The following is a 17,276-nucleotide window of genomic DNA, read 5'->3' as shown; positions in this document are numbered from 1 at the left end:
GCATGGCCTGCAGCCCCCTGCCCCCCACCTCAGCAGTGCCTGAGTCCCGGCTGCCTCCTGCAGGAAGCAGCAGCTGCTGAGGCTGGAGCACAGAGCCTACCTCTCTGCCCTGTCCCTTCCCCCAAGGGTGGCACAGCCAGAGCAGAGACCATGGTGGGGATGGAGGATAAGGGCTGCCTGCTGTGGGTTTGGGGTTCCCCACCTGGCTAACTTTCCCCAGGTCTCTGCAGCCCAGTGGGAGGGACCTGGCACAGCAGAGAGCACTGTGCCATGACCCCATCCACTGATGTTGTGACCCCATTTGGGGTCGTGACTCACAGTTTGGGAACCGCTGTTGTAGGGGTTCTCCCCAGGCAGTGCTGGAGGGTGGGATGGGTGAATTGGAGTCCCTCCACCTCCGGGGGGGGGGGCAGCTCTAATATACCTGCCCCACCCTCCAGCTGGGGCTGAAAAACCCCCAGATTGAACTCCCTCTGCTCCCTTTCCTCCCTCCCATTCTTAAAACAGCTTGGAGCCTGGCAGGCAGGGCAGACACAAGTTACAGAAGATGCTCTTTTTTGAAACATCTTTACCTGAACCCTCATGCAACCCTCAGATTTTCACCCAACTGGCCATTTTTTAAGCTATCTGCAGCCATGCACTTCTGTTTGGTCATGCCTAGAGATTGCTTTCTATGGCCAGATTGGGCAAAAATTGTAATTTCTGTCTGCACCCCAATTGTTTATATCTGGCTATTTGACAGCTGAAGTGCTTCAACCTACTGAACTGTGGAACAGGAAGGCAGTATTTCAAAACGGAACGGTGAAAAGGCACCTTTCCCTGTGCTACACAGTAGATCAGCACAAAAATCAGTGGAAAGAGTACAGCAAAGCACAGAAGACTTATATAAAGACTTCTCTCACCTCACCAGGAACATGTTAATTCAGAATTCAGTATCCTATCTCAGCTGAAGTTTCAGCATTAAAAAAGGTCAAATGTCCTGTGCCCTTATCAGAAAGGTCAGATGCACCTGTGACTATATGAGATTTCAGGGGCATCTTATAAATCAGAATGGTTGTGTTTTACACCCACTTTTCTCTCATTTTGTAGTAGCATAAATGAATATTCCAGGTGCAGGGCAACAACTATTTATAGAAGTCTTTCGTAAGTACTTCTTTATAATAGAGATACTGTGAGATCAAATAGGCAACTGAAAATCTAGTTAGAGTAATAATAACAAGAAAAGGTTTCTCTAATTTGCAACATTTCCCCATCACATTCACAAGCACAGTTCCCTGATTGTACATGTCAGCTGCAAGGTATAATAATTTTAAATGCAACATATTTTTGCAATACACAAATTACTAGGAGATCTGTGGAACTGTTTAACTTAGTGAAATGGCAGCAGAATTTTGGGCTGTTGAGCAGTAAGCTGAAACACTGGCAACTTTTTGCTCAGAGTGGTAGTGACGTGGGTGGAAAACCTGCTCATCCAAAAGAAATTACCCTTTTAAGCGTGGCTTCTCATCTTCGATTGAGTCACGCTTGTTTCTATGCTGATCACTCTCAATATCGATGTATGCGTCCTCCTGGAAAACAGATGCATAAAAACAGAGAATGTATTTGGAGTCATGTTCCAAAGAGAAAATCTTCTTAAAGACAGATGGTTGCACAGGGCAGAAATTGCGTTTAATGGGTAGCTGAATCAAAACCAGCATGTGGTCTCGATGGGAACTCTCAAGAGCAACATCTCATTCTGTGTACCCTGTTCAAGTCTTTCACTTTGCATATACAATTCCTGCTCTGCTGTCTGGTATTAGTGCTGTTATTAGCATCAGGCAAACCCAGTAGTTATATTGAGTAGCTGTCAAGGGATAAGCATTTTGAATTATGAACCTTCCCAAAGCCCGCCACATTAAGAAAAACAGGAGGTAAAGAAAAAGTTTTAGTCTGTCCCCCTTAGCGTCATTAGAAATTGAAAAAAGTCAAATGCAAAATCATCTTGCATAGATGATTAAAAGTGAATATTATAGGCATGGCAGATAGCACTGCTTATTGTTAAGACTGCCTGACACTTCTCACTATAAAACCTCATCTTTATTTGGTTCATAACTTCGCCAAACTTTAAGTAATTAAGCTGAGACTTTCCATTTGGTGCATGCCCAACACTGGTTTTTATTTGAAATTTCAGCCAAGCAGTCCAGCCTTAGGACAAGCTTACGGAAAGAAAAATACGTTGTTTTGTTCTTGCTAAAAAATTCTGGTGAGTGTTTCTTTGAAAAGCTCAAGTCTTTCTGTTTTGGACCAGGGACTTGAAATTTGGCAGGAAAATGGCTTTTATGTCAGGAATGCACCTTGTGCCAACTCTCTAGTAATCTACCCAAAACCTTTGACAATTTGCACTTCACATATGCTCAGTAGAGACTTCTAAGATTTTAGCTGCTGTACTGCCTGAGGATTCAATCTTACTGAGCATACTCACATGTCTCATAATTTTTATACTGATCAAACCCACAGAGAGAGAGACTACATCCTCCATTTGCTCATAGCACCTACATGTAAGCAGATGGCACATGGAACATCTCCACGGGCACTTGTACATGTGATTGGGGTTTAGTCCTTGTGTCTATATTATGCCCCCTAAATTGAAACAGTGGTTTTTTAAATTGAAACCCACCATTTCAATTTAGGGGTTTCTATCACTGTGAGGGGTCTGATCCTTTTTAATTTTTTTTTTTCAGTGGAGCCTGCCTGCGACCGTGGGGTGAGCTGCTGGCAGGGGGCCTGTAGCAGGGCACTGAGGTGCCTGCTACTAAAAAGCAGCAGTATGGGTACAGGTGCTGGTTGCTACGGGCAACCAGGAGGAGTTAAGGGCCCACACCTGGTGAGTCAGCTGACCGGAAGGGGCAGGGCTGACTACTATAAAACACAGACAGGAAGCTGTGGGTGGCTCTCTCCCCCTCCCTCTCCCAACTGGCAGCTGGACCAAAGGGGCAGTGTTAGACCGAGGAAAAGAGCTTGGCCCTGGAAGGCAAAAAAGGGAAAGGCCTAGAGGTACAAATCACTAGTTACAGGTGCGACATGGTGCATGATTTAGAGAATGCTTGGTTTAGAGAATGTTTTAACCAGAAGGCTTAGATTTTGAGTTATAGCTGACTGGCTTGCGTTATTGCTTTTGTAGCTCTGGTTACACCGGAGGACTGGGTGAGGCTATTAGGGGTTGGAGGAGGCCTCATAGGGGCCCCTTGGTAGTGTGGGGACCCCGGCACCAGAAAGGGCGCTACATTTAGGGGTGTATTGACCCCAGCTCCAGTGTGGGCACGGTTGCGAGAGAAGGCCCCAGTGAGGGCATGGTCGTAGGCAACTGCGAGATGAGCTGGGGAACGCCCATAAGGGCGCGGAAGGAGATTGACCAAATGACGTCTGGTACACCTGCGAGGCTTGGGGCATGATACAGGGGTGGTTGGAGCCACGTGTAGCCCCTAAGGCTTTAGAACACCGAGTCCCCTAAGATAGAGCACAGACTGGGATATATCAGGGCACTGTGTCAAAAAGGACAAAAAGGCAGCTTCCCTTAAACACTACTAACATCAAAGACGTGGCGGGCAAGATGGTGAGGGTACGTTGACACCAAGTTGGCATGGTAGGGGGTGCTAGGGGAGTTCACGGCACCCCTAGGTCCTGTCACAGGGCCCCAGGTCTTCCCTCTGGCAGTGGTGCACCCTGGGGTTGCCCGGGTGGGCTGCTAGTGGGTGGGATGTTTCCCCAGCTTGGAGGCAGCACTTGGCCCTATCCAACTTTTCTCTGACCCTGAGCTGGGGGAGCACCCAGCCTGCTAGCAGCCCACCTGGGTGGCCCCAGGGGGCACTGCCACCACAGGGGGAAGGACCAGGGCCCGGCAGCTCAGAGGCTGCTTGGCCCACCAGCAGCTCACCCCCCCAGCTGTGGGAGATGTGGGCAGGCTCTGCCAAGAAAAAAAAAAAAGGATTGGGCCCCTCACCCTAACCATAACCCTCACCACTTCTGCCTTCAGCAGATGCCCGCTGAAGGCAGAAGCAGTGAGGGCTCCAATCCTTTTTTTCTGCAGAACGTACCCATCTCATCTGCAGCCAGAAGGTGAGCAAATAGCTGCAATGCACTGTTGCAAACTAAACTACATCAGGATGTAGTTTAATTTGCAATGATGCAAACTCATTGAAAATCCCCAAAACTCCTTCCCGTGTACAGTGCGATACCATTAAGTCACACAAAGTGTCATTTTCAGCACATGTACATGGTAATGGCATCACACATACAAGTGTCCCACAGAATGATGGTAGGGATGCTTCACCATAGAGGTCTGGATTCAGCAGCAGGACTTTCTCTCTAAGATCTGCTATCAACTTCTGGAACACACACCCCTTCTGCCCTTTGGTTTTCTGAGGGACCCTCCTTCTGGTGCCCAGGCAGTGTTGATGAGAGAGTCAACTGATTTGAATGTAGAACAGACAAAAGCTGGAGCAGAAGGAAGAGACCGGTACAAGGAGCTGGGTGACATTGGAAATGAAAGTATGTTAACAACCTTTTGAGTGCGAGCTGGAAAAGGAATGCTGGAACGGCTAGACAAGTGACCTTGTGTGCTGAGGAGGAAGGAAGTCAAGTAGACTAAGGCAGGAAGCTGCTAAAGGAAGCATGAGGGAGGGATGGAGAAACTGGAGCCAGTTTGCTCTGGGAGAAAGTCTGGTACCAGGTGAAGAGCAGTGGTAGGGGAGTGGGGGAATAAGGGAGATGCTCTTAGTGGGTGGGCAAAGCAGCTAATACATTAGAAGAATCAATTGTATACTACTTGGTGTGTGTCTGGTGATGTTGCAGTGTGAAATTATGTAATGGAGCAAGACTTTTCTTTAAAATATATATTGATCCAGCCAAAGAGGATCTTTTATTTAATTTGGCTAAAAGGTGAAAGTGATTATAAATTGAGTAATTTTAGACTTTGCATGCCATAAATACTTATGTCAATTGCACTTCCAGAATTAGTTTATAAATCAAGACCTGTCACTGCTTTTTCTTTCCCCTTCGATCTGATTTTCTGCCGCCTCTTATAAGTACTGGAATGTCATAAATTAGTTTCCAGTGAGACTATTTGAAGCAGAACAGATCAAAGCTAAAATTAATGAAGGGAGGAAATATTAAATAATTTAACTCTGGGAATAATTAAAACGGTATGTAGGAAAAATAGTGTGTGTTCTGAAGCTGCCATTTCCCTTTTTATGGGCCAGTCTAAAACTGCTTGGATACAGGTCTCACTCAGCCCTGTTTATTCAGATGTCTATGAAAAGCCCTTGAGAAGCCTTGTAGCTTTGTGGAACTATAATATTATACATTACCTGCCCTGGTTCCTTCAACTTGATTCCTTTCTTGGGAAGATGGAAGGGGAGGCACATTCATTGGAAAATAAAAGCAAAGTCAAACCTGAATCATGCCACTCCTCATATGCTATGTAGGGTTTGGTGGCCATACAGGTTCTCAATATACATTTGCATCTAAAATGTAATTTGGTGACTGCGTGCATGGTGCAATAATTAGGTAATACTGTATACCAGGGGTGTCCAACTCATCCAGCCCTGCATGGTCATCCAGGCTGGATGATATCCCTGAGCAGGTCTTTGGGCTGGACTAGGACTGGCCCTCTGTAGACTGGCTGCAGCACCAGCATGCCAGCTCCTCGGGCCAGCACAAGGTGCGTACAGTATGTGGGCTGGAACCAGCACTGCAGGAAGTACAGGGGATTGTCCCCGGGCCTATATAGAGCCTGAGCCTTGGACCCCCTGTGCTGCATTAAGCATTGGGTTCAGCTCACACACCATGGGCAGTGTGCACTGTGTGCTGGCCATGGGAGCCATGTCAGCAACAAATCTCAAGGGTTGTGGGTTCTGGTTGTGAGGCTAATCTAGCTGTGCATAGGGCACAGGTTCCCTGCAGTGAGCAGGCTGGACCCAACACTGAACTTGGCACATGTGGTCTGGGGCACAGGCTTCACGCTGCACCTTGAGCTGACCCCCTGTGCTGCCTGTAGCCTCTGTGCTTCATGCAGTGTGCAGGGACAGGGTTGGTGCATGAGGTCAGTGAAGTGACCTGTGGGCTGGATCAAATGGCTCCATGGGTTCTTGGGCCATGTTTTACACTCCTACTCTACACAGAATATGCAAGGCAATTGTGTTGCAGTCAGCTTTCTTATGCTTGGACAATACAGTAATGGAATAACATCCTTAGGCATCAAGGGAAATAAAAGAGCCAGGATGTTTCTGACTTAGTTCAGATATGCCAGGGACTTAGGAGAAGTGGGTTCAAGAAATGTCCATGCCCTCCCTTTATTTCCTGTGAACAGGCCAGCCAAAATCCTAGAAATGGCATTCAGGAGAGTTGGAATTTCTGGCAATTAGGCCTAATAGCTTTGTAACCGTATAGTAAATGAAATTCTATAAAAGGGGTAGCAAGGTCCATTGAGATCTATGTTCTCCCATGATTCTCAAATTAATTGTTCCTGCTTCAGGCATACAATGCCCAAGCATTTCCAGTGTGGCTGTGTACAAAGGGCTGGCTGAAAAATTCCATTTAAACTTTTCTTATCCTGAAAATTGGATTTTTGACTAAGGAGAATTTTTAGGGGAAGTGGCTGCTTTCCAAAAAAATATTGTTCAGTGGAAAATGAAAAACTTGAAGTTTTAGAAATATCGACTCATAGGCTTGGAAGGGACCTCAACAGTCATCTAGTCCAAGTCCCTGCACAAATACAAGATTTCTTGTTCTGAAAACATCCAGAGATGCTTATCTAGCCTCTTCTTGATATCCTCCAAAGAAGATGGGTCCACAAGTTCCTGAGGCAGCTTGTTCCATTGTCCTATTGATCTTACAGATAGGATTTTTTAAATATAAATCTGTTTTGTTGTAGTTAAATGCTTTGCCTCTTGTCCTGTTTTCTATAGGAATGGAAAACAATTTTTCTTCTTCTTTTTGGGAATCTTTCAAATGTTAAAAAAAACCTGATAATGCAAGCTCGCATCTCCTTTTTTCAGGACTAAATGTATCTAATTACTTCACTCTTTCCTTGTACAACTTGCATTCCAATTTCTTTATTCTCTTCATCACTAACATGTTTATCCTGCCCAGTTTCTCTACAACTCTCTTAAAATGCGGTGTCCAGAACAGGGCAAGGCGTTCTAAGCCTAACCTGGGCAAAACAGGATATTTTTTCAGTAGCTTTTGGCTGAAAAACATTCAGCTTTTAGCAGAGACCTTCCTATTTTATGAAAATGTTCATTTTCATTGTCATTTTCTACTGCAGAAAATAAATGAAACACACCTCTTCTTACCACCCTTATTTATGCGGCCATCATCTTCAGAGTATGAGAGTGTATCTCAATTATTAAAGGATTTTATCTTGCTAGTCCTCCTGCCACACAGAAAATTATCATACTCATTTTAAAGAAATGGTAGATTAGGTAGTTGCCCAGCATAAAGTCAGGCACCCTACCTAAGTCACCTGAAGTCTATTTTTACCCACTTAAAATGTAAAAATATAAACTTGGAATAGAATCTGTTTTCTGGCTTTCGTCTTCATGGTATCAAAAAAGTCTACCATATTGTAATGTGAGAACTGGAAATATTTTGAAGGATGTACAGATGTACATGTGGGATAAAATACTCCCAAGCCCAACAAAATAGGACTTGATGGGAAGAGGTACTGTTTTGTACCATTTTGTTCTTCCAGAAGTCTGTATGGGTTGTCAGTCCTTCATCATCTCAAAATGATCTTCTGCCCCCAGTGATCTCCTCGGCACCCTCATTGCTGCTGCCTGTTCCCCATTACTAGCACACTGGGGTTCCCAGTGCTCAGGGAGCTCCAGATACTGGGGCTTCTGACACTTAGGAAGCTCTGGGTGCCATAGTTCCCAAAACTCAAGTGCTACAGCTCCCAGCACTCAAAGCACTCCAGGTATTGCGATTCCTGGCATTTAAAGGGGCTGTCAGTCTATCCAAAACCATTGGATTAATGTACTCATAGATTCATAGATTGTTAGGGGCTGAAAGGGACCTCAGAAGATCATCAGGTCCAGCCCCCCTGCACTAGGCAAGAAAGACAACTGGGGTCAGGTGACCCCAGCAAAATGACCATCCAGTCTCCTCTTAAAGGTTTCCAGGGTAGGTGATTGCACCACCTTTGGGGGGAGTTTATTCCACAGTCTAGACACCTTGACTGTGAAGAAGTTTTTCCCAGTGTTAAGCCTGAAACAGTCTTCCAGGAGTTTGTGGCCATTACTCCTGGTTTTCCCTAAGGGTGCCCTGGTGAACAGTTGTTCACCGAGCTCCTTTTACCCTCTCCATCTTATTTCTTTGCCTATACTTTTCATCATGACTAGCATTTTGATGATTCATCCATAATTTGCATGAAGATATTAAGAAATTACAAAACATTTATATGACTCATAGTTTCATAGTTTCATAGTTTCTAGGGTTGGAAGGGACCTGAGCAGACCATTTAGTCTGACCCCCTGCCATGGCAGGAAAGAATACTGGGGTCAAATGACCCCAGCAAGGTGTTCATCTAACCTCCTCTTAAACACCCCCAGGGTAGGAGCCTGCACCACTTCTCTTGGAAGCTGGTTCCAGACCCTAGCCGCCCTGACTGTGACGTAGCGCCTCCTGATATCTAACCTAAACCTACCCTCTGCCAGCTTGTGACCGTTATTCCTGGTCACTCCTGGCGGTGCTCGGGGGAACAGTGACTCCCCCAGTGCCTGCTGGTCCCCCCTGACTAGTTTATAACAGGCCACAAGATCCCCCCTCAGTCTTCTCTTTTGGAGGCTGAACAGGTTCAGGTCCTGTAGCCTGTCCTCATAGGGCCTGCCCTGCTGTCCCCTGATCATACGAGTGGCCCTCCTCTGGACCCTCTCCATGCTGTCGATGTCCCTCTTGAAGTGTGGCGTCCAGAACTGGACGCAATACTCCAGCTGCGGCCTGACCAGTGCCGCATAGAGAGGGAGGATCACCTCCTTGGACCTGCTCGAGATGCATCTGTGGATGCATGCCAAGGTGCGGTTGGCCTTCCTGACTGCCTCTCCACACTGCTGGCCCATGTTCATCTTGGAGTCAATGATGACCCCCAGATCCCTTTCCGCCTCCGTGCTGACAAGAGGGGAGTTCCCTAACTTGTAGGTATGGTGCCGGTTGTTCCTCCTGAGGTGCATCACCTTGCACTTGTCTGTGTTGAAACCCATCCTATTCTCGTCTGCCCACCCTTGTAACCTGTCTAGGTCTGATTGTAGCCTGTTGCATCCTTCCAATGTGTCCACGTCCCCCCACATCTTAGTGTCATCAGCAAATTTGAACAGGGTGCTTTTTACCCCCTCATCCAAATCGCTGATGAAGATGTTGAACAGTGCGGGCCCGAGGACCGAGCCCTGCGGAACCCCACTGCCCACGTCCTTCCAGGTTGAGAAGGACACATCTACTACCACCCTCTGCGAAGTTGACTCCTGGAAGTCAACTTAATTTCATGATGATTTTTATGGATTTCAGAACTAACTTGCCTATCCCTTAACAGATTCCAATTCTAAGTTATTAATTCAGTCTTAGATGGATTTTCACAGGTGACTATTCATTGTATGTCTTGGCAGTATTTTAAGCCCTATTAGGTTTGTGGTTCTGAATTATTTTAGTGAATGGATAATTTTTCATATGAAGGGGAAAAAAAGACCCCCTTACCTGGATAGTATGCACATTATCCCCATTTTGTAAATTCCTGCTTCTGAGGGAATGATTTCTGAAGTCTTCCTCATTTATAGTGTCCTCAGATCCATGATCCTTCTGAAAAGTGCAAAGATTGAAAATAATATATCAAAACTAGATCCAAAAATCTGTCTAATGCAGCAACAGTTTAATTATACTCAGACATTCAGGTCCTGGCACTGGACTTTGATGAGACACCAGCACACTCAAGGGGAGCACTTCAAGGTGCTGAGTACCAAAGTTGCTAATTCTATCTCCTCAAACATTAAAGATTCATAGTTTAGACAAATAAGAAATAGTATGGTTCAAATCCTAGTACTGTAACTGTTTTTTTTGCTGCCAGTTCAGTGATGTCTTACTATTTTAGCCACACAAGGTTTTAATAATGCCTGGGGGAACACAATAATCAATCAAAGAAAGATGTTCAGAATGATTATTATAACTAAAGAAAAACAAGTTACAACCCCTCCCCCCCCCAACCAATGCTGAAGATAAATAGTAAGTCATGGCCACTCAGTTATGATCTCTTTCACGTATCTCTCTGTAGCAACTTTCAACAGAGATTACATCTTAGAAAGTTGGTTTGCCCACTGAGCCTCTCCCCGCCATTCTTAGGTAAATTAAGTCCAAAAGATATTAATTCCCATGGCAGTAACATATCCTGTCCTGATATAGATAACTAAAACAGGCAAGGGAATTTCATTAAAGTGTTGGTGAGTTCTATTGGGTTTATCATGGATAATTTAAACACTTAATTAGGACACTTAACCTAAACAATTAATGTTTATTTACCTATTTATAAAGTCCTGTGGACTGAAGATAGTATTTAATCCAGTTACTTAGAAACCATTTAAGGAGTTACCCAACTGAAACAATGTTTATTATGAATTCACTAAATCACCTTAAGGAGTGGTCCTTGAGAGCCCACAATTTCTTCTGATTCACCAACTTTACCTTATATCTTCACTCTAGAAATACACAGGCTAAAAGATCTGGTGTTTAACAGCAGAGGTTGTTAATACCTTAAGTTACAGTGGACATATCTACACATGCAATAATGCACTTTAGCTAATGTGCATGAAATCTAGTACCTCTGGGCATTTATGCACATGCTCTGGGAACTCAGCGAATGAAGTGAACTAAAGTTCACTTTAAAAGCATTCACTTTGTTAAAGTGCCCCTCCTGCCATTTTTCAGCACAGGGATGCTGATACAATAGATGCTTCGGGTGCTTTAATTAGAGCATTAAGATAGATGAATGTGCATTAAAGCATACGTGTAGGTGTACCCAGGGTAACATTCAGTATACTGAATAGTGATGAGGTTGGTGTGCTGGGAGAGACTTCATTGGGGTGTGCACATTTGGGCAAAAAACAGTACTTTAATAAAAGGGCAGGGCTGACGTGAGCCAGAAAATCTGAAAGCTAGTCCCTTTGAGGACCAGCAGGAACCAGTGAACAGGGCAGTTTTCAAGGTAATGTGGCTTCAAAGTAATTTCCAGTACCAAAGCAGAGGAAAAATATATAGAGGAATCTCACTGGGGAGTGCAAAGCTAACAAGAGGGTTTTCAAGGTAACTTGATTCAGACACATTCACCATCTAAGGCGGAGGTCAGAAATATTTTATATCTCTTAAAAAGAGATAGGAAGGAAGGAGGCAACTTAAGTGCAGACGATGGTGAGGGTAAGTCTGCACAAACAGAATCTCAATCAAGCAGCACATACGTAACATGGACAAAATGTAAGTGCTTCTATACAAGTGCCAGATGTCTTAAAAATCAAATGGGCTAATTAGAATGCCTGGCATTAAATGATGATATTGCCATAATAAGCATTTCGGAGGCTTGGTGGAAAGATGACGATCAATGGGATACTGTGATGCCACAGTAAGAGGCTATACACGAACAAAAGGGTAGGATGGTTTGGGGGAATGGAGCAAGTAGCACTGTATGTTAAAGATAGCACAGATGGTAACACACAAAAATCTTAACCGAAATGAAAAAGTACCAGAGAACTGCTGTGGGAAGAAAAGGACCACAGTACTTGTGTTGTGCTACTGATCACCTGGTCAGGGTAGCAAAGCTAATTATGAAATGCTAAGAGAGATGAGAGAAGCTGCAAGAGTGGAACATGCAATAATAATTGGAAATTTCAATTATCCTTGGATAGACTGGGTAAATTCCTTGTTGGAGCGAGATGCAGAAAGAACATTTCTGGATACAATAAATGACTGCTTTCTAGAAGAACTAGCCCTGGAACTTACAAGAGGAGAAGCAATTCTAGACCTAATACTGACAAGCAGGACCTAGTTATCTGTGGGTGAGCCACTGTGTAATCATGATCATAATACAATCATATTCAGCACATTAGCAGGAAGGAGTCAGCCAAAAAACAAAAATCTATTACTTATATTGAACTTTAGAAAGGGAAACTATACACAGATGGGGAAGCTAGTTAGAAAGAGGTTAAATGGAGCAGTATAGAAGGTAAAAGGCCTACAGGGAGTCTTGAAGCCATTTAAATATAGAAGCTATTCAAACATTATATTAGAGTCTCAGAAAAAGTGTATACCACAAAAAAAACCATGTCACAAACAGTCCAACCTCCCCCCCCTTTCATAGTTTAATAGAAGAACTAAGCAGGTAATTGACAGCAAGAAAGGCACCGGTCAAAAAATGGAAGGTGTGTCTACATGGGGAAAATAGAAAAAAATGCATGAACTCTGGCAGGTCAAACGTAAAGTGTAAATAAGGGAAGCCAAAAAGAAGTTGTGAAATGTTTCATGAAAGATGCTAAAGGGCAAAATAATACACACATTGAAAATAACATACACTATATGCACACAGTGGTGGGCTCTGAACTAGCTGTTACCACTCAGCCTGGACATCTTGGAAAATTTGAATGTACACTGGCATAACAATGGTGTGCCTACATCTTAAATCTTGTGTGCAGTTCTGGTCTTCCTCTCAAAGAGATGATGTATGGATAAAGTAAACAGAAACTATTATTCACTAAGTCCCAGAATACAGTTATCAGGAGGTTTAAAACACACAGGAGGAAGTACTTTTTTGTTTATACAATATGTAGTTAACTTGTGGAATTCATTTTAAGCTTTCGTAATAAAGGAAAGTGAACAAGATAAGTACAGAATTGCTACTTTAGGAAAACCGATACTTGAGAACTACTGGATTTTGAAATTTCCTACAGACCTGCTGATTTTGTCTGAATGAATGACAACAGATTTCAAGTTGGAGGATAAGATTCTGGTAATCCTAGGGGTTAGTGAAAACTGGCTTTTGGCTAACATTCATTAAGATAGGGGTTGGTAACCTACAGCTCACAAGCAGGATCTGGCCTGTGAATACACTGAACCCAGCTGGCAGCAGCTCAGGGAATCAGGCCAAGGTCCTCAAGGTCCGACCTATTGTCTACATGTGTTCAGTGCTCTCTGCTGATGCAGGGGAGACATCACCAGGATCCTGGGAGCAGCCCTTTTCTAGTTATTCCCTTTACAGCAGCTGCTGATTGCCAGGGGATGTGTAGCCTGCAGCAGGGGCTGGGTAACAAACAGCAGTCCACAGTAGCAAAAGGCTGCCAATCTCTATATTAAGATAATGAAGAGAAGCTCAAATGAAGCAAGGGAGTCTTTCCATTAACTTCAAATGAGGTCCTTCAAGTACAGAAAAAAACTCTCTCTTCATGACACTTTCATCTGCTCTCTCTTCATCAACCCTTGCTTTAATCATATTCATCTTTTACTCAAAGGAAAATGGTGCAGTGTATATACACTGTACTTCTCTTTCTGACTTCCCATGAAAACAGTACTATTCAAATGTTAAAATATTCTTTGCTTTTTCCTCTTGTTTAGGTTTTTAAGCTTACTTCAGAAGTTGCACAAAAAATGCCATTGATATCATTTGCAATTGCCAATTTATTCTACATAAACATCCAGGAGTGACAGAAGGTCCTCTCACATATTTCATTTATACCCTCCTCAGCCTCACAAGAAGTGTTTGCAGCACTACAAAATGATCATGTGCTGTAAGATCTTAAGCAAGTGAATTGTATGTTAGTTTTAGGCCCAAACCTGAGAGGACCTGACCACTGTCTGAACACACAACTTCTAGGCTAGGGACAGAAATTACACATAAACCAGTATAAGGATTGGAAACCAGTTCAGATCTGTAACACAACAGAAGTTCAGTGCTCATAAACTGCTTTCAAAATGGCCCAAAACCGTTTAAGATAAACCTGGATGGATGTAGCATCAAACTTAACTCATTTAGGTTAAATTGGTTTACTGAACTTCTGTCCTAGCTCCCCTCTAGATTCAAGTTAACTTGTAGTCCTCCAGCATGCCAGGATGCTTTGCACTTCCCCCACAAACCCCACCTCACAGGGTGGGTGGGCTAGCCTTAGCCCAAGCTGTCTGCTCCAAGCCAGCAGGGAGGTGTGCTCTACTGTTCTCTGGCTTCCGGCCTTGACCACTACATGTGGCTGCATTTTCAGAATCAAAAGTGAATGTCTGTTCATTTGCTTGTTGTCAGACTTCTTGGGGCTCTGAGAAAATATTTGAATTTCAGAAGCAAAAACTGTCCTTCCTTCATTTATACTAGGGGTGCACCAATAGAGATTTTGGGGCTGATAGTCAATTTTTAAGGAGGCATATCACCAATACTGATCTGATTTCTGATACCAGCCTGGCACCTTGGAAAGCTGCATGCAGCTGGTAAGTCTGGTGTAGTGGAAGGGGAGGGGAGAGGGAAGGGGCTTGTGGGGGAAAGATCAAGGCCCCCACAGTGAAGGAGGAGTGGGGCTGGGGCAGGGGCTGGGGCAAGTGCTGCCCAGCTGGGGTGGGGCAGGCACAGGGTGGAGCCACGGGTCATTCGGGGGGTGCGGAGAGGCAGGGAGGGGGGGGTGGCTCCTGCTGCTGTGTGCCGCTTGTCCAGGAGCTGCTGCTTCAGCACTCACCTGCTTGTCCAGTGGCTCCTGCTGCTGCTCCCATCACTTGTCCAGGAGAGCATGGGGGGGCAGGGCATGTGCCTCTAGATCTGCACAGGGCTGGGTAGCCTGAGAAGAACCCCACGCAGCCTTGCCCCATCCAGTCCTGCTTTGCCTTCTGCAGATCCGAGGTCATACGCCTCCCTCCCCCATGCCCTCCTGGACGAGCTGCGGAAGTCACCAAATGAGCGCTGGACAAGTGGCTCCCAGATGAGTGGCATGCAGCGGAGGAAGCCTCCCCCTCTTCCCCACACCCACCGAATTAGCCGTGGCTCAGTCCTGCATCCAGCCATGGCGGGGCAGTGCTTGCCCTAACCCTTGCCCCAGTCCCACTCCTCCCTCACCATGGGGTACCTCAATCTGCCCCCCATACCCCTTCCCTCCCTCCTTCCCTTTCACCACACCAGACTTATCAGCTGCACGCAGATCTCCAAGCTGCCAGGCTGTGCTCCTGGCCACCTACATGCTGCACTGTGGCGGTGCTCACACATGGGCATTTATCGGCCAAATCAGGCTGATTTCTGATACGATCAATTTTCTTTATATCGGTGCCAATCCAATATCAGACTGATGTATCAGTGCACCTCTAATTTATACATAAATAGGAAAATGAATTTCATGGTGACAGCCACATGCATTCATTTTTAGTAATAATTCAGATGCAGTTGGACAATGCCGACATGTAGAGTTCCTGCTCCCTTCCTGTACCTGGTAGATTTTCCTGCTTGCAGACCAGCTCTTGGTGGAATGTGAATGGTGGACAAAACTGTGGAATCATTTTATATAAACATAGCCATCAATTAATGTTCCCTTTTGCACAGAAGACATGTCCATTTGTCATGCATTTTTGCATGACTCTGTCCTTTGAATTGGAACCATTTGATCAGCTTAATTTTTGCTCTTTCTGTTGTTTTGATACAGAAAACCTGTTCTAAAAAACTAGTATGGTAGGGCGCCACAAAGCCTTTTGGCAGGTGTGCCACAAATTAAGCACCAAGACCTCCCTGAGTGCCACCCAAGCCCCTTTCCCTTGTCCAATCTACTGCTTTGCTTTCTGCTCCCTGCCCAATATCCTGCTTTGATTTTTTCAGTCTACCCTATCTGTTGCTGTATGGTCTACCCCCTCCCTGATCTGCTGTGCAGAGGCTGCCTGTGCAGCTTATAGCACATGTGCCGCAGGTTGGCCACCACTGAACTAGTATAATTTCCACAATCACTATTGAATCCTATGTCTAGCCACGGTATGTACCACAGCATTTTTCCACCTGGTAATGAAAAATGAATTGGTATGACAGTTCCAAGATAATTGCTTAAGAATTACATGGTGTTTTAGAATATTGTATTATTATTAGAGACAATAATATGGATGACTAAGAATGTCAAGTGGAAAATCAAGTGTCGACATATGCAAATAACACTATTAGTTGCATTTAAAATATGGGGAAGTATGTGATTTGCCTGAACAATTGTTCATAGTATTTGCTTGCTCAAATGGAAATGCATAAGTGTGTTTGTTTGTTTTTGGATAGTCAGCCTTTCGTTTTGTACTCTGCCTCCTCAAGCAGCTCCTGTTAATACAGCTCAGCATGCTATTAGTTTTGTTTTGGTTTGTTGCAACTGGAGAACACCATTGGGTCATATTCAGTTTCTGGTCAGCTATAATTCCCAAGTCCTTTCCGGCAGTACTGCATCCTAAACGGTCATTCCCCAGACTGTACTGAGCATGTGATTGTTCTGTCCTAAGTGCAGGACTTGGCACTTGTCCTTATTGAATTACATTTTATTAATTTTGGACCATTCCTCCTGTTTTTTAAGGTCCTTCTAAATCCTAATCCTATCCCCATGGTGTCAGTGACTCCACCCGTCCTAGTGTCATCTTCAGATTTATTAACTGTGCACTCAATGCCATCCTCCAAATCATTAATGAAGATATTAAACAGTAACAGATGTGTTTGGCAATATCTTTTACTGGACCAACTGTATGGCTGGGAAAGTATTCCTTTCCAGTCTGGGAAAAAAAATCAGATACAGCCTATGCTAAACAGCAGTTAAAAATGACTAGTTTACCTAATGAGGTTAACCAAGTGATCACTTAAAAAGGAAAGTGAGCAGTAAACTCTTTGAGTGAGAGGGAAGTTATCAGAAATACTTACAGACCAAGCAGAGAACAGTTGAAGTGGAGAAACCTAGTTATGTAAAAAAAATTGGACAGTAGAAGATATTTCCAAACACAATCCTGTTCCTTATAGTTTCTTAGCCACTGATACTTTCACAGAACTCTTAGTAAGAGAGTTGCAGTCCCCCAAGTCCGTTCCTACAAACAGCTCCAGTGGAATCCATGTAAAGCAAGTGAGCAGCAGCTGATTCTAGGAAGGACTGGGAATCTCCACAGACATGTAAAAGATGACTTCCAGTTGTGTTAAATTTGCTACTTGTATACGTTACATAGCTAGAGGGCAGGTTAGAGGTGCACCTTATAGACCAACTGAATCAGAGACAGATGAGTAGCATGCTGTCTTTCAAAGCTGT

The 17,276-nt window shown here is 44.4% G+C and overlaps 1 protein-coding gene across 2 annotated transcripts in view; it reads right to left on the bottom strand.

Moving 5' to 3' along the window:
- Positions 1-17,276, bottom strand: part of SLC28A3 (solute carrier family 28 member 3) — a 98,093-nt gene that overhangs the window by 54,632 nt on the left and 26,185 nt on the right. For both annotated transcript variants that reach the window (XR_016441262.1, XM_090038646.1), the window contains exons 5-6: positions 9,724-9,825; positions 1,486-1,568 (exon numbers count right to left, since the gene is read on the bottom strand). Coding sequence is in view for 1 of the 2 variants with exons in the window: in XM_090038646.1 (XP_089894772.1) it covers positions 1,486-1,568; positions 9,724-9,825 (185 nt within the window). In the remaining variant the exon portion in view is untranslated. The remainder of the gene's footprint in view (positions 1-1,485; positions 1,569-9,723; positions 9,826-17,276) is intronic.

Source organism: Crocodylus siamensis, chromosome 3 (genome assembly GCF_052110815.1).
Source record: "Crocodylus siamensis isolate JL-2025a chromosome 3, ASM5211081v1, whole genome shotgun sequence".
Taxonomy (NCBI): Eukaryota; Metazoa; Chordata; order Crocodylia; family Crocodylidae; genus Crocodylus; species Crocodylus siamensis.
This window is presented reverse-complemented; position numbering and strand designations above follow the sequence as displayed.